The 17,226-nt window shown below is 45.8% G+C and overlaps 2 protein-coding genes across 21 annotated transcripts in view; one reads left to right on the top strand and one right to left on the bottom strand.

Moving 5' to 3' along the window:
• The window catches only part of unm_sa1614 (un-named sa1614), a 21,069-nt gene extending 16,472 nt beyond the window's left edge, over positions 1-4,597 (top strand). For 4 of the 13 annotated variants that reach the window (XM_086039625.1, XM_086039626.1, XM_086039624.1 and 1 more), the window contains 11 exons: positions 918-1,003; positions 1,071-1,186; positions 1,266-1,333; positions 1,466-1,573; positions 2,037-2,322; positions 2,790-2,963; positions 3,025-3,091; positions 3,302-3,342; positions 3,420-3,568; positions 3,732-3,859; positions 4,184-4,597. In XM_086039625.1, the coding sequence (XP_085895751.1) occupies positions 918-1,003; positions 1,071-1,186; positions 1,266-1,333; positions 1,466-1,573; positions 2,037-2,322; positions 2,790-2,963; positions 3,025-3,091; positions 3,302-3,342; positions 3,420-3,568; positions 3,732-3,859; positions 4,184-4,466 (1,506 nt within the window). In that variant the 3' untranslated portion in view covers positions 4,467-4,597. Of the gene's footprint in view, positions 1-917; positions 1,004-1,070; positions 1,187-1,265; positions 1,334-1,465; positions 1,574-2,002; positions 2,323-2,789; positions 3,092-3,301; positions 3,343-3,419; positions 3,569-3,731; positions 3,864-4,183 lie in introns of those variants that run through there. The other 9 variants (XM_086039635.1, XM_086039629.1, XM_086039631.1 and 6 more) reach the window with 8 other exon arrangements.
• Positions 1,872-17,226, bottom strand: st3gal8 (ST3 beta-galactoside alpha-2,3-sialyltransferase 8). Of its 8 annotated transcripts, none has more exons than XR_015088026.1 (12): positions 17,124-17,226; positions 12,123-12,422; positions 11,376-11,451; positions 11,169-11,307; positions 9,209-9,402; positions 8,342-8,521; positions 7,252-7,297; positions 7,048-7,167; positions 5,899-6,493; positions 2,763-3,010; positions 2,570-2,642; positions 1,872-2,337 (listed from the first exon to the last, which is right to left on the bottom strand). XR_015088026.1 is itself a non-coding variant. In XM_086039636.1 (9 exons), exons 2-9 carry the CDS (start codon positions 12,316-12,318, stop codon positions 6,326-6,328), a joined length of 1,119 nt encoding a protein of 372 aa, XP_085895762.1. In that variant the 5' UTR covers positions 12,319-12,422; positions 17,124-17,226; the 3' UTR covers positions 4,584-6,325. The 8 variants fall into 8 exon arrangements, 2 of the variants coding, with proteins under 2 accessions (XP_085895762.1, XP_085895764.1); XR_015088028.1 differs by having other exon boundaries at positions 2,589-2,642; XR_015088024.1 differs by having other exon boundaries at positions 2,570-3,010.

Genomic DNA, 17,226 nt, shown 5'->3' with positions numbered 1-17,226 from the left:
AATTTGAAACCATAACCCTACTTTGAAACCTTAACCCCAGTTTGAAACCCTACTGAGGAACCCTAACCCAAGTTTGAAACCCTAATTTGAAACCCTAGCCCTACTTTGAAAGCCTAACCCTAGTTTGAAACCCTAATTAGAAACCCTAACCCTACTTCGAAACCCTAACCCTAGTTTGAAACCCTAATTGGAAACCCTAACCCTACTTCGAAACCCTAACCCTAGTTTGAAACCTTGCCGAGAAACCCTAACCCTTGTTTGAAACCCTAATTTGAAACCCTAACCCTACTTTGAAAGCCTAACCCTAGTTAGAAACCCTAATTGGAAACCCTAACCCTACTTCAAAACCCTAACCCTAGTTTGAAACCCTAACCCTAGTTTGAAACCCTAACCCTAGGTTGAAACCCTACTGAGAAACCCTAACCCTAGTTTGAAACCCTAATTTGAAATCCTAACCCTACTTTGAAACCCTAACCCTACTTTGAAACCCTAACCCTAGTTTGAAACCCTACTGTGAAACCCTAACCCTAGTTTGAAAGCCTAACCCTAGTTTGAAACCCTAATTTGAAACCCTAACCCTACTTTGAAAGCCTAACCCTAGTTTGAAACCCTACTGTGAAACCCTAACCCTACTTTGAACCCCTAACTTGAAACCCTCACCCTACTTTGAAACCCTAACCCTAATTTGAAACCCTATTGATTAACCCTAACCCTAGTTTGAAACCCTACTGTGAAACCCCAACCCTACTTTGAACCCCTAACTTGAAACCCTCACCCTACTTTGAAAGCCTAACCCTAGTTTTTGAAACCGTCCTGTGAAACAAGAATGAAGGTTTCTACTCTCCTGGGTTTGAAATGGAGGACCGTCAGTGATTTTGAAAGCGACTGACTGTGTGCGCGCGTTTCCATGGCAACAGGAGAAAGGGGAGACGGCCCTCCACCTGGCCGTCCTGTTGGCTGACAGGACCACTCTGCACATCCTGCACTTCCTGGCTCAGAACTCGTCAGTAACACGACAACACGCTGGCAACGTGAAAAACAAGGCCAGCACGCGCCTGTTTGTTTTCCAGGCCCAGCGTGGACATTCAGACAGCGTGCGGAAACACGGCGCTGCACTACAGCTGCTTGCACGACAAGAGCGACTGCGTCAAACTTCTGCTGAAGGCCCGCGCCAACACGCACATCAGTAAGGCGCGCACGTGATGGCAAAGCGCGAGCGCCTGGCTGCGTGGCTAAGCGCGCGTTTGCGTCCCGCCGCGGTGCAGAGAACGAGTTGGGCGAGACGGCGCTGGACGTGAGCCGCAGGTTGAAGCGCGGCCACTGCGAGGCGCTGGTGAGTTTGCCGTGCGGCTTTGCCTTCTTGAGGCGAGCCTGCGCTCACGCGCTCGCGCGCTCACGCGCTCACGCGCTCACGCGCTCACGCGCTCACGCGCTCACGCGCTCACGCGCTCACGCGCGCGTGTAGTTGCGGCAGGCCCGGTCGGACCTTCTGGACCATCACGTCCACGTGGAGTACGAGTGGCGCCTTCGCCACGACGACGTCTGCGACAGCGATGACGACTTTGACGACAAGGTAACCGTGGCAACCCGACGCACTGAGAGATGCAACGGAAACGGTTTTTTTTGTGTCTATCTCGAATTTGAACGTATTTGTGTATTTATTTGATGTAATACAGAGTCGTTTGATTTTTTTCAATGGCATATTGAAGCAGAACAAATCAAACTCAACTCTTCTACGATAGATTTGGAATTTGTATTTGAAATCATTTTTTTCACCAAATCAAATTTTTAAATTATTAAATTAATTCCTTTATGTGGTTAGTTTTTTTTATTTATTCAACTAGAAGCTGACAGAACATTTGAGATGTATCTGTATGTTTTCTCCAGATGAAAGCATTTTAATAGACATTTGTGTACTTGTTTCATTTCAAATAAGCCACACAGGAATGAGGAACAAACCCCCCCAAAATCCATTTTTTGTCTTGATTTACGAAACGAGCAGTCCAGGTCAGATTGCGGTGGTGTTTTCTTGTCAGAACGGTCCGGCGAAGAAGGAGCGCTCCTCCTCCTCCTTCTCCTTCCCGTCGCGAGCGTTCCACTTGGGGCTGGCCTCGTCCGCCTCCGTCACGTGCCCGCCGGCCTCTTCGGGGGGTCCTGGCGGCGGCGGCGGCGGCGACGGCGGAGGCGGGCTTCTCAGTGTGGGCCGGCGGCTTGCCATGGCCATGGAGCACCACGGCCGCCCCCCCGCCAGGGCGCAGAGCCCCCCGCCGCCGCCGCCGCCGCCCTCCTCGCCTGCGCCGCCGCTGCCCCCCAGGGTCAAAGGTGAGTCACGGCACACTTTGGGAGAGAAAAACACAAACATTTGTGTCTGCCACTGGGAAGCGAAAACACATTTGTAGCGAGCGCCGTCACGAGCTGTTTATGAGAAGCGAAAACAAAAGGAATCATCATGCGGCATTTGCAATGACTAGCGAGAAGAACCAAACAAATACTGACTCACATACACGCACATAATTATGAGAGAATACAACTGGCCAGTCATTGGCAAATTTGAGGGAAAAGACAATACATTTTGTGTCCCATCGCACCGTGACGTTCGCGAGAAGAGAAAGCAACCGCCGGGTCACGCGTCACCGTTGCTTCTGAGCGCCGTTGGTGATTTGCGAGAAGAGAAGACAAAAAGACAAAAAGACAAAAAGTCCGTCGCAATCCACGTCAGGGATGTTTAGGACAGGCACTTTTCGCCACAAGCGAAAACAAACCTCGCTGAGTTGCGTCTTGTCCCGTAGCTCCCACCGTGCCTCCTCCTCCTCCTCCCCCGCCTCCTCCTCTGGGTGAGGAGGCGGAGCAAGAAGGAGAGGGAGAGGAGGAGGAAGTCTTCTTCCCCTTGGCAGGAAACAGGAAGTGGACCCCTCCCATCGCCGCCCGCCACAAAAGGAGCTGCTCCGAGTCCAGTAACCACGGTAACGCATGATGTCATTCATGAGGTCAGGAAAGATGATGACGTCACCTGTGTGTGGGCAGATTATGGGATGCCAGCCGGTCACGCGGGGATCTACAGCGGTGCGGACTCGTCCTTTCGGAATTGTGTGTGAGTATGAAAGCGGGCTTCTGATAGGCTGCAAGAAGTTAGCCTTTTAAATAGCATTAGCGCAGCAACTTTTAACGTCTCCGCGTTTTCCGAACGATCGCTCCCTTCAACCTGTTGAGCGTTAGCATATTAGGGTGCTAGCGTTATCTCTGAAGCGACCGAACATGTCAGGATATGTAACGACCAATCTGTTTGTCCCCGCGCATGCAGTCCTTCTCCTCTCTGCTCGCTGACCCAACCTCAAGACAGAGGTACTTCCTGTCGGCAAAGGGCCAAATAAGGAATTGTCGTTTTGGTGACCTCATGACCTCACCCTTTTGCGTCTCAGCCTATCGCAGGGCGGACAGCGACACGAGCGCCTCCCAATTGCGTCACACCAGAAGACCCTCCCCCAACGGCTCATCGGCCAATCGCTCACAAAGCTTTGAGAGCGCCGGCCGAGGCCCCGCCCCCCGGCCCCTCCCTCGCAGGTCACTGGTGAGTGGGCGTTATTTAGCATTAGCTCTGTAGCGACCGCTCATGTTAGAATAGCATACTAACACGCAGAGATGGGCGTGGCCTAGCGATCGATCTATCTATCTATATTGTTTTCATTTCACGTCTGTTGTTTTTGTTTGTGACGCCCGCTTGTGACCGGCAGCCTCGGGGTTGCCGGGGGTCCGCCCGTCGGGTGCGCGCGCTTTACGACTGCGAGGCGGACCACCACGACGAGCTGAGCTTCAGCGAGGGACAAGTCATCGTGGTCCTGGGACAGGACGACACCGATTGGTGGGTGCGTATCCAAACCCCCCAAAAAAAATGTGCGCGTGAGCATGCGTCAGTCACCAACTTGTTAGCGTTTGCGCCGTGATGACCAATTCATGGGAATTTGAGGAAAAGCTGAGGGGCAAAAGTATTGGGACATGTACAAGATGTGAAGGAAATGGGGGAATTTGGATGAAATGATTCCTATAGGTGGGAAGCGGGGAGGATAACAATTGGGACATTTTTTCAGAAAGTGAAAATGAAGAAAAAAAAATAATAATAAATTGGTTAAAAGCGGACATGAACTGAAGTTTTGTGATCCGGAATTTGAGCATGTGTACTACGCAGCACGGCTACATTGAAGAGGAACCAGAGCAGAGAGGCTTGTTTCCATCTTCCTTCGTGCAGCCAATGTCGAACTGATGTAACGATTGTACAACAGTGCACCTGCGCACGAGCACGAGCACGAGCACGAGCACGAGCAGCTCAGGAGAAGCTGCTCCGACACGCCGGTCAACGTTTCCAGCTGCCTTCAAAGACGTCTCAGCGGCCAAGTAGCACCTCACTTCCTCACTTCCTGCCTTTAGCCACTCAAACATCAACACGACCACCAAACATTGTGACAATTTAAAACGCAACAACAACAACAAAAAGTACAAAGAGCAAGGAAAAAGTTGCCAGTAAGAAGAGTACAATTTAAAAAATGACAAACTTGACCTCTTTTTAGGATGGAAAATCAAATAAAAACTTGTGGGATTTGTATGTCTTTATTTGAATCATTTTATTTTCTCGTTATTTTTCAGTCCAAGTGGCAGCAGTGCCTTCACAAATTCACAAACTCTTACATGTAAAGCGGGGGGGGGGGCGTCTTGGGACACATCTAGCGAGAGTATAAAATGGACAAAAGTATTGGAACCCAAGCAACTTGCCGAAAACCTGAATTTAGACTTTATGCCTTGAAATGATCCGTTTTGATGATAGTGATTAGAAAAAAATACAATCACAACACAACCACGCAAAACTTGAACAAGTGACGAGTGGGGCCACCTCAAAAGAGAAACAAAATATTGTAAGAATAATAAAGTCATAACATTGTGATTTCACAGGCTTCACAACATTAGTGGTTGATAACCCAACATGTCAATGGAACCTTAGTCATAAACTTCACTTTTCATCATCGTATCACTTTTTTTTTTTTTCTTCCTTTCCATATGGCCCGAAAGAAAATAAAACAATATGCAGCATGCTATATAGATTAAAAACAAAACCAAAAAAAATACTGCATGGTCCTCATTTTCCTTCATTGTCGTTTGCAAACAAAAAGCAGCGCGCGCACACGATTGACCATCGGAGGACTTTGACATTCACAGTACGCGTCAACACCGGCAGATGATGGCGACTTTTGGTAGGACAAAAACGCTGACTGCGCCGCAACTTTTCTGCAACATTTACGGGCAACCGAAATGTAGTGACGGAAGAACGTTAACATTCGTTAAAGCAAAAGATGAATTCACATCATTTGTGATGCCGCGGTCTTCTACCAAAAATCGAATCAACTTGTTTTTTCCCTCAAAATTTGCCACATACCACATTATGACAAAGTGTGTGTGGTGTTGGGATCAAAAAAAAAAAAAATCAGGCAGCGAAACTTGATTTTTTTTATGCGTTAATTTCTTTAATGTGCAAAAAATAATACTTTTTAATAGGATATAAGTATGGAATTTCTGGGAATGCTCATGAATTTTCACAGACCTTTTTTTGTGTACTTAAAATAACTCAATGAAGGTGTGCAATTGTGCGTGTGTTTTATTTTGACACGCCAACTGAAATGTCAAGTTAGGGAGCTCTTTACCAACCAGTCATAAAAAACTGGGATTGCTTTTTTTGGGGGGTTGGGGGATTTGGATGGATTTGGATAAACACCATTTGTACAGAATTTTAAATGATCTATTTCTCACTTTGTCATTGTGTGGTATTGTTTGCACAACTTTAGAGGGGGGAAAAAAAAATCATGCATTTAGGAATTTAAGACTGCAGCATAACAAAAACGGACAAATACTTACCGGACGGCAACCATTCACTTTGAATGAAAGGATGAGTTATCAGTGAAGCCGCAAAATGGCTGCCATTTCCTTAAGGCAAAGTGCTCGGATGGGGGAGAAAAAAAAAAAAAGAGGTTATCCCTAAAGTCACTTTGCAAAATAATACAAAATCCCCCCAAAAAGTGTGTGTGGTTGTTCCCCACCTCAGAGCAAAGCTTTTTTTTTTTTTTTTTTTTTTTTTTTTTTTGTGTGGACGTAGTTGCAGGACGTTCCACAGTCTTGTGGAAAAGGCACAAAATGGACGACGACGAGGTTTTGGGCCGCTAGGCTTTTGATTTTTCAGCGCCAGAGAACATCCGAGCCGTTCCTCTTCATTGTCGAGCGGCGGACGTCCGAGCGCGAGGATGGACGGGGGCTGGGGGGGCGTGGCTGGGGTTTACCGCTCGGTTCACACGTGCAGTCGGATTTTTCCCTCCTCGGCCAGCCGCTGGATGACTTGCGTCTCAAAGTCGGCGCTGTGCACGCCCGTCTTGCGGAAGGCGCCGGCGTAGCGATTCTCCTCCCAGTAGTGGTGCCAGTTGCCCTGCTTGTCGGCCCCGTAACCAAACACCGACACCTGCGGGGAGGAAACCAGGATCGAGGGAACAGAAAAAGGACAGAAGGAAGCAGGAGGAGGGAAGAAGAAAAACAAGGAAGAAAGGACGGACAAAAGGAAAGGAAGAACGTGTGAAAGAAATGAAAGGAGGCAAGTAGAGAAAATAAATCAGTAAGAGGAAAAGAAGGAAGGAAAATTAAAATGAACAAGAAAAAGGAAGGAGGTAAGGAATGTAGGACAAGGAAGGATGAAGAAGGAAAAGAAAAGAATGGAAAAAGGAGTAAAAGAGGAAAGGAATGATGAAGGCAAAAGGAAGTCAGGGAGGAAAAAAAAAATAGAAATGAAGACAAATGGAAAGAAGGAATGAAGGGAGGGCCAAAGCAAGGAGAAATGAAGAAAGGAAGGACAAAAGCTAGAAGGACGGAAGGAGAAAGGAAGGAAAATATAAAGGCCAAAGAATGGACGGAAGGAGGTGGAAAAGGAGGTGTTGAAGGGTCAACGAAGGAAGTGAGAAAGGAGTGTTGTTAGGTGTGAGGAAGGCGAGCGGAGCGTCCGTGGGTGGTTGCCGTGGTGACCTGGTCGCAGGTGTGCAGCGCGTAGACGAGGGCGAGCATCCCCGTGGACGGGTAGCGGCCGTGACGCTCCGTCCAGCGCTCGTGCACGTACTTGAAGAAGGCCGGGCTCACCACCAACACCTTAGTTAGCACACTTAGCGCCGTTAGCAACTAGCGCGCGTTGCAGCGAGGCGAGGCACGCCCGCCCGCCCGCGTCGCGCTTACCTTGTCTTTATCGGCCTCCACTCGTTCTTTCACACGCATGTACGTCCTGAGCACACAAAAACACCAAATCATCGTGCATGTTGACAAAAACGCAGACGGAAGACAACGTTGGCCTTTCGTGTTTACGAATCGTCTTGGACCGTCACAAAAAACGTACATGAAAACGTTTGTTTGAAAAACGTCTTTGGTGTGGAACAAAAATGAAATACAGAGTAGTTGTTGAATATGCTAAATGGTCTTTGATTTTTTGGGTGACAAAATTCTCTCCCCTGAGTTTTTCTTTCTTTCTAAAAAAAAAAAAAAAAATCTCTACATACAGTTTAATTTTTTGGAATAAGATAAATGGTCTTTGATTTACAAAAACATCCACGTTAGGTTTGTTGAAGACACTAAATTGACTTTCAAGTTTTCAAAACATGAAATTGTTTCCAAAGACATGTCCGAAAATTGAAAATTGTCTTGGATTTTTTCCCCCCAAAAAGGGCACTAAATTCACGTTGAAGTTTCCAAAAACATGTGCACTGAAAGACTGTGAACATTTTTCATGTTTACAAAAACAGTTGTTGAATTTATCGAAGACACCAAACTGACTTTGGTGGTTGACCAAAAAAAAAAAAAAAAAAAAATCAATTCGTTCCTTAAATACAAAGTTGTCTTTGATGTTAATGAGGACCTGCCATTAGATTCACTGAAAATTCTAAATGTCTTTGATTTTATGATGCTGATATTTCATTCATTTCAATAAATACATGGCAAATGTTTGGGAGTCAAAAACAAAGCCTATTTGATTTGTCAAAGACACCAAGTTGACTAAGGTTTACAAAGCGCGGGTCAGCTCGATTTGTTTGAATCCCAAAATGTCTAGAACTCATTCAGTGCCATTGACGAATTGACTTGTCTTTTCACGGTCCGGCCATTCAATCCCAGGACCTTAAGTGAGATTTTTTGCCAATTTCGTTTTTCCACACATTATGGTCAAAGAGGGTCTGAAACGCGTGTGACAGTGAATGAGTTCATTCATGTTTGTGAAAAGCCGAAGGTGAGCTTGGGTGCAGATTGCCCAGATTGTGCGCTTTGTTGTTGCCGTTACATCTTGACGTGTCCGGTGGAGAGGGCGCTGCTGAGCCATTCCATGTCTCGGAGCTTGAAGGGCAGCAGGATGAGACGGACGCCGTGCCGCACGTCCACCGCGCTCTCCGGGTACACAAAGTGATGCGTGGTGCGGTTGCCCACGTCGCTTTCAAAGCCCCGCGTCACCGCCTTGTTCATCCTGAGCGGGAAAAACGCCAATTGGTCACATGCAGGAAGAAGAAGAATCACTGATTTATTTTATTTTTTTTGCGTCGTGTCCATTGTCAGTCATCCAGGTCATTGTAATCCACAAAGGTGGAACCGAGGAAACAATTTTTCTTCTTCGTTTTCTGCAAACATCTCAGCAAACTTTTAAAAGAAACACATTTGACTGAATCAGAATTTAACCGTTTATTTTTGATTTTGTGAGCCTAACAGCATATTTGCCCAATTCATTTTTTAACTTGTGAAAACATCAATAAAAAAAAAAAAATACTATAGCAGCGTGCTAGCAAAGAGTGATTTTCTTTCCGGTTGAATCGGAGCCAACCGGGCTCTGATTGTTTGCCGAGTTGAATTTTTTCGTTTTCCGTAAACGTTCATACTAAATGACTTCGGCAATTACGCAATTAGGCTAATGATTTATTTAGGTACGACTTCTGACTTTCCAACCCAACAATGGAATCTATTGTCCCTATAGGACTTCATTGAAAAGCCTTATACCTGTTCCAGCCTATCCGAAAATACACTTGTTGGGGGGAGGGGGGGAAAAAAAGAACAAAAAAACAAAAAAAATGGCACTGTGGCTGTCCTTTCCCACACGCGAGAGGGCATCACGGTGTCTTCAGTCACTCAAGTTGGCAAAGCACGCGTGTGGAAAAGGTACCGGATGACGGAAGCGTGGGAGTCGATGAGCTTCCCGCGCGCCGACTTGCGCAGGTTGCCCGAGTTTCCCACCACGGCGCAAGAGCGGCAACGCGACGGCCGCGGCGCAAAGTCCACGGAAGGCGGTGAGATGATCTGGAACATGGCCGACATCACTTCCTGCAGCGTGCGGTCGTTGCCCGAATGCTGGAGACTCTGCCGAGAGAAAACAGCCCCGTTGGGTTCCGTGCCCATTATTTTCCGTCGCTGCGATAGCTCGCTTACGACTTCATCTCATTGCGTGACCGCGCTCGCAACTCTAATCAATCCCATCTCCAACGAAATGCCATTAATCGGTTCCGACAAAATAGCACTCGTCACACTATTGGAGGAAATGTAAACGAAACAAAAAAATACAGTTGAAAGCAAAGAATGTCTTCTTTTTCACCATTTTCTCGGGCCCAACTGACAGATTTTTTTTTTTTTTTTTAGGCTGACTTCGGTTCACTGATTATGCCGATTCTGACATTCGGCAGGATGAAACTCAGATAACTGATGAATAAAAGTTTTTTGGCTCCCAGCAACAATAAAAGATGCGAATTACAAGCAGAGCATTTGACTTTGTCCGTGAATGTTTGTTTAAGCCCTCAACAGAAGACAAACATCAGCTGATTCCCCCCCCCCCGTCAGTCTGTTTGTCTCTGTCGTATGTTGTAATGCGTTCGTGTTTGACTCTTCTGCTTGTATCTTGACAGTTGGACATAATTGGACTTGTGCCTAATGTGGAAGCGCCTGTGCTTTGTAAATGTAGCAACTGTCATTATTAACCTTTTTTTGATTAATTGTGAGTGGACCCCAAGAAGGATAGTCTCTGCATCGGTGGAGACTAATGGGCATCATCCTTAAATAAATAAGTTCTTTTTTTTTTTGTTTGAAGCAGATTTTAAAAGGGCTAATATCGAACAATTAAATGGCCCTGCCGATTCATCGGTCTTCCTTTTCGGCTACACTCGCTGCCTTTTTCTATAATTTGAGGTTTTAATCAACCAATGGACATCATTGGCTATTGGAACCACAGTTAGAAAACTTTTTGGGGCAAAACACATGTGAAATGCTAGCACGAAACAAGACAACATTTATCTTCGTTTTTGGATTTGCTGTTGCGTTCGGCTTTTTGTTCTTATTTTAGTCATTCGTTTGTGTGTATTTTGCATTTGCCGTTGTGTTGTTTTTTTTTTTTTTTTCAATTGCTGTTGTTTAGCTTTTTGCTGTTTTGTTTTTGTTTCCTGAACTCATATCTCAAGGCGCTAGTGTGGCTGCTTGGTGCAGTGACGACACAGTGAATCAGCAAGATGAAATCACCTTCTGCCCCGGCCTGGCCCCTCCCCTTTTAATCTCCTAATGGCCTGTGCGTCTGCGTGTGTGTGTGTGTGTGTGTGTGTTAATGCAGAGCAGGAAATACGCTCCGACGTGCGTGCGTGCGTGCGTCTCCCGAGCAGAAGCCAACAGAAAGACAAACGGCCGTTGTGGCCTGCTAATCGCTTCACATGACAACTTTCCACTCTCGGCGGCGCTAATGGAAGCTGCTATATGAACGTCGAGCCAATGAGCGTCAACTATCCACACGAGAGCTTCATTTTGGAGAACCTCAAGAAAATACAACACAATAATGCAGTTTAGGGCCACGCGAGTCCCGGCCGGTTCCACTCGGTGCCCGGCCGCATTCGCAAGTGGCCTCTGACATGTTTGCGAAAACACCGTTGGCTGATGATGGGAGTGTCTTTGAGGCTTACCGAACCAACTAGGATAGCTTCGTGGGAGGCTCAAAATAGCATTCGGAGTTTTCCGGAACGCTTCTTCTGCATTTCAGGTGTCAAAATTCGTCAATTGAGTGACAAGTCGTTTGTTTCAGGCGCGACGGCCATCGACATTCATGAACACACGCGTGTCGGCGTCTCGGATGCGAAGCGTGCAGTTCTCACCAGCCACCAGTTGAGGGCGCCCGGGTCCAAGCGCTCGTCGGGGTCGCGCAGGACGGGCCGCTGTCGGGGGTCGTAGCGGCGGCCGAACCAGTCGGACGCGTTCACATCCGATACGCACGACTCGGGACAACCGCAGGGCCTGAGAGGAGCGCGCTGGTCAGACCGCCCCAAAATTGCGGGGGGACCCGCCCCCACCCAAGAGGTTACCTTGCGTCCTGCCCGGCATGGCCGCCTCCCACCAGCTTCTCGAGTGCGTGTGTGCTGCTACCGTCAGCGGGAGGCGCTGCAAACAACACACGGAAACTTATTTCACACATCAGCCTTCGTCAAAACACAAAGCAAAAATCCAACCAAAATCTTAAAACCCAAATCCTTGTTTAAAACACTGAACGGGTCTTGAAACTTTCCTCTCAAAACCACCGCTTAATAGCCAAATCTGAAAGCCTAACCCTTGCTTAAAACCCCAACACTGTCTTGAAACCCTAGCCGCTGTTTAAAACCTCATCTCAAAAGCTAACACCGAGTTTAAAAGCCTAAACCGAAAAACTAACCCCACTTTGAATGAAACCCGGACCTAGTTTGAAGCGCTAATTGGAAAGTGTAGCCCTTGTTTAAAGTGCTGACACTGTCTTGAAGTTGATACCCTAAGCCTGGCTTGAAAACCTTACTTGAAACCCTAACCCTTGCTTGGCATCCTAACAGTGACTTGACAGCATCATTTTTAAACCCTAAGACTAAATCAAACCCCTTATTTGAAACACGAGCCCTTGTTCCAAAAAAAAAAAAAAAAGCTCATCGGGGCTTGAAACCCTAATACCCTGACTGGAAAGCCTAACATACAACCCTAAAGGCTTGTTTAAAAAAACCCTGAGCAGGTCTATGAACCGTCACCCTCGATATCAAAATCCCAACTCGTGAGTCGGGTGCGATACCGAGCTTGTAAAGGTCTCTCACCCGTCTCCCGACTGTTGTCGTCTTGGGTGGGCGTGGCCAAGGACAGCGACAGGAAGTGCTTCCTCTGGATGCTCTGGCTGGCGAGCATAAGGAGGAGGACGGCGGCGATGCCCAGCGCCACGCACAGCTTCCTCTTCAACAACATGGCTGGAGGTGCGAGGGGGCGTGGCCCTTGGAGCGTTCCCGCTAACCTCATCTGCACCTCTGCCGCGCTTCAGCAAGCTCCGCTGGCTTCGCCTTCATCTCCACGGAGGCCCAGCGAGGGCGATCACTTCCTGTCCTGCACGCTAGGCCGCCTTCCTGTTCGGACACACGTGGAAGAAGAGTTGGGGGAGGGGAGGGGGGCGTTTAAGGCAGTGTGCGGCTGTGTTCAAAGTCACTCACTCGATAGTGAGTGGGCCATTTTTGGAGTGATGTTGAAATGTGTAGTGAGCCAAAGCAGAGCTGGGCACTTGACCCTTTTTTGCCCGTCCGGCCACGACCCCCCCCGGCCATATTCATAAGCACTGTCGCCCCCCCGAAAAAAAACCCAACAACGTGCATGATGCCCCCGCGGTAGAGATGTTAACGGAAGCTAACTTACTATTCAAATCCGCTGTGGACACACTTCAAACGCACCACTTACTCGCGTACTTACCCAACTGCGTGTGCTTACTTCCATTGCGAGCCCTGTGTCCTCAGAGTATGAATCATGAAAAGTCATGTTTGAAAACTACTTTTCGATTCAGTGAAGAGCTACATTCCACTACAGTCGTCTCCTGCTTTTTGTGGGGGATCGGGAAGATTCAATATATATGTTACAAAACAAAAAACGTATTGGGGGGGGGGGAAAAAAAAAAATCTGATCCTTCACATATTCTGTATTAAACAACAACGGACCCAACACAGAGCCCTGGAGCCCTCCACGTGTGACTGGCAGTACATACTTGCAGTTCAGCACCCCCGGATTTGCATATTCACAGATGTTTTCCCCAACATTTTGAAAATGTTTTTGTTTTCATTTTTTCCCCTTGCATTTATTTCCACATTTTTCATGGTTAACATCTATTGAATGTTTTTCAGTGTTTCTTTGAAGAATTTGGGGGCTTTGTAAAAAAAAAAAAAAAAAAAAAAAAAAAGCATTATTTTTCCCCAGTGCATTTCAAAGGCTGTCAGTTATATGCTGATTTTTGCTACATGCGGACCGGCCCGGCCCGGTCCGGTCCCCTTGCGACTAGCGGGGGTCAACAGTAGTTTTACTTGGCCAACATTTATTATTGCGCGTGAAAGCCAAAGGTGAGTGCACGATATGTCCACTATATCGAAATCCCCCGATAGTGATTAGGTGGAAGGGAATGAGTGCACAATTCCGAGCGCAGCCAAAAGGCAAGAGCACAATTGAAAGTGGGTTTGAATCCTTGCCAGGTGGGCCTCCTCGTGAACTCAAAAGGGGAAGAAAAAAAAAAGCTAAGCTCATGGATTAGCAAAGTGTATTAGCACACGGCTCCATTGTACAAACTTATACAAAAGGTTAAAACAGCGAGGGGACAAAGTCAGGTCAGGTGTGAGTGTAAATGAGCATAAGAAACCTAGACCAAAAAAAACAAAAAAATAAAAGATTCATTCATTCATTCATTATCCATACCAATTGCTGGAAAACCAATAAGCCTCCATAAAACGTCACTGATTGTCTGACTTCCTGTGAAAAGAGTTGTTGACTTTTTTTTTTTTTTTTTTTTTTTTGTGCTGGTCTACTCATGACAGACATGCCTGCCTACCAAGTTTCATGTTGTTACATGAGCCTGGCTCCAGGGGCTGATTTGTGAAAATAGAAGGAACAAAACCAACGCAAGGGCTCCCTGCAACCTTCCTGTGTCTTTTTGAGCATGGCTTCTAGAGGCTTTTTTGTTTGACAGGGTCATCCCCATGCTGAGAGTAGCATGTGACAGAACTCGTTGCTCTCGCTGACATCTGGAATCTTGTGTGGACGCCACAATGGAAACTAGCGGCAGCCTCCCAATGGGACGGACGCTCGTCCAGTTTTTCACTCTCTCATTGGCCACTTCAGGGCATTCATCGGCTTTCGTCGCTTTCTAAACATGCTCGTCGCGGACACCTTGATGCTCATGATTTCAGTCTTACTTTTCTTTCTTTCCTTCTTGGGCACTTTTGCCAGGTCAGCAGTGGTGGCAAGTCTTAAAGAAAAATACTTTGTTCATGATGTTGAGCAGATTTTTCAGGCATAAGTACTTGAGTTTATATTTTTACTTCCTATATTTTGTCAGCCTAGAATAATTACTAATGTAATGTTTACCTTGTTAACAAACAGTTTAAAATAAAAAAATACTAATACTGTAAAAATGCAGGGGGTGCTTTCTGCTCATGACTTAGGAAACTACGCAATTAACGATTTGAAAACCAATCTGTACTTCCTACTCCTTACTTTTTTCAACCTTTGTGGATAACAACACTTGAAAAAAGTAAAAAAAAAAAAAATGTCATTACAGAAAGGTTAAGTCAAGCACAGTTGAGATTGCCTCAGAGCTTGCAGCAGAACAAACAACAATTATTTGTACTAGTACCTACAAGTAGCGCGTGTGAGTACTTTTGCCAACTCTGCAGGCTGAAATAGCAAGGCAGGCAAAATCTGAGCACAGCTTGCCCTAACGATGACGCCATTTAACAAGTTGCCTTTTTAAACCCTCCTCACTCAATATTCGGCCAATTCCAATCATTTAGCTATATGAATTATAAATCAAAGGGGGGGGGGGGGGCTTCTGCCAAGGTTTTACAACACTCCCAACAATCATTTGGCCTAAGTGCTCGGCATAAATTGTGCTAATATTTCACATTTGAAACAGATAAAACAGGTAAAGACGACAACGTTAGCGGCAACAAAGGACCGGCACTGAGGAAAGAGTGGGAGGCTTTAGCATTAGCATGTTAGCATTTGTAGGTCACGTGAAGGGAAGTCGCTTCTTGAATCTGTGTCATTTGGGGTTTTAGTCTAAACCAATAAACAGGAAAGAAACACAAACAACTTCCTGTTTCAGTGAAGCATGACTGAGCGAAGACGGGATGCAAAGGTGAATACTTCCTCCTCCAAAAGGGACCCAAAAGTAGGCTGCTTCAATAGTTACTTATTAGGCAACATCAACGTTTACTTGATGGTGTGGAGTCGCTATCCAGTCGAGTGTACTAGCAGACACACACAACAGCCGTTTCCTGTCCACACGCTCTTCCCGACATCTCCTCCCTTTTTTCTTGCAGAAGCTTTTTTTTTTTTTTTACTCCTTTTTTGGGAGCTTGGAATTAAAGCTGCCATATGTGGTAAAGACCGTACAGCGCACCTCTTAAATCTCCAACAAAAACAAAAGATCGTATTTTTCCTAACAGCCTGCCTTTTTCCAGGATAAAAACTTACACCACATACCATCCACATTTGATCTAATATAAAATGGTACACAAGCTGTTTTGATAATAGTATCACATAAAGAGGTGCAAGATTGAAGCAAATGTGACTTATGACTGAGTCGCAATCTGACTTCGAACAGGATTGTGTTTAGATGCTAGAACTACAAGACAACTAAGAGCATAAGGACGGAGCCCAGCTAAGAATAGCAAAAAAGGAAATTGGACACAAACCCAAAACAGCTTATTATTGCCGATACTGTAGATGTCACAAGAGGTCAGCAAAGCACTAATTAAAAAAAAAAAAAATTAAAATAAAAAAACTCCTCAACTCACTTCAACATAGTTCCCTGGCACCAAGATGACAGCAAAGTAATACGTTTATTGCAACAATGCATAGGTGAGTTTTTCAACAAATAACAGATGATAGGATGAATTATTTTTTCTTATTAAAAAAAAATCTGAATAGTTGAATTTCGGAATCCACCTATAATTGACGACTATTATGTTGTTATCCTTTCGGCTTATCCCCTCAAGGGTGATAATCTGCATAAAAAAAATTTAGACCCCCCAAAAAGTCTTGGGGGAAACCACTGATAACGCAAAAAAACCCCAAAAATAAAACCAAGATTGCCCCGTGTCAATAAACTGTTATCTTGCGCACGAAGCAACATTTTTTTGTGTTCTTTATACGATATAATAAAGCATTGTTTACATATTTCAGGTATCACAAATGCAAAAAAAAAAAAAAACAGTAAAGAAGTGAAAGTTCTGCTTGAAATGCGCCCTGCGTCACAAAAATCTCATTTTCTCAGAAACGAGTATTTTCACGAAACTTACCAATGTACAACTGCTGTTTACTAAAGAATGGTAACGGGTAGAAACGTACTTTTACGTTCTACCCTTTTTCTGATGAAAGACGAGGATGAAATCTTTGTTTTGGTAGGTTCCATGCTTACATAGCTACAGAAGTCAATTTTCTGTAGGCCTTCAAAAATTAGTCAAAACGGCTGGCACCGGCAAGTCCATCTTTTAACACAGTCTGGCATTGACTGAGTTAAAAAAAAAAAAATTAAATATTGAAAAGAGAAAAAAAAAAAAAAAAAGTCGCAAATTGGTGAATGCACGGGTGCCGAACCGCGAGTATGGAGGGGTCAACTGTATCTTACATTGGCCACCTCTGAAAGGGTTAGCTAGTGTCAGTGAAGCCAGTGAAGCCAACAGATGCCATCACAGTTTGGGTCAACAAACAAACAGCCCAAAAAAACTCTTTAGAAACAAACACACAAAACACTTTTCCTCGCGTCAAGAATCGCCACGGTCGCCTCTTTTCTCCTCCCTTCGTGTAGCGGGCGCACTCGGTTCGGACGAAGACTTTACTTGCCACGACAGAATGACAACAAGCCAACGAGCCGTCGCTACATGAGCACAAAAAGTTGCCCAAAAGTTTGCAGGGACCCCGGTCAAGTTTGTTCGACGCGACACTGTCCGACTTGAGCACACACACACACGCCAAACACACAATGGCGGTCTAAATACACACCGAACCCCAAAACAACAAGACAGCGACATCCAATCGTCGAGAGGAACCACAAACGAAGACAAACTCACGTGAAGCTTCTCGGCGCCGGACGTCTTTCTCCGTCTTGCGTCTTCTTCACTGCTTGATGATGAGGAGGAAGGGGGAGGAGGAGGGTGGGGAGGCGTCATCTTG

Source organism: Filicampus tigris, chromosome 9 (genome assembly GCF_054856515.1).
Source record: "Filicampus tigris isolate MCC_2025a chromosome 9, RoL_Ftig_1.0, whole genome shotgun sequence".
Classification (NCBI taxonomy): domain Eukaryota; kingdom Metazoa; phylum Chordata; class Actinopteri; order Syngnathiformes; family Syngnathidae; genus Filicampus; species Filicampus tigris.
The sequence above is the reverse complement of the archived record's forward strand: the minus strand, read 5'-3'. Positions and strand labels throughout refer to the sequence as shown.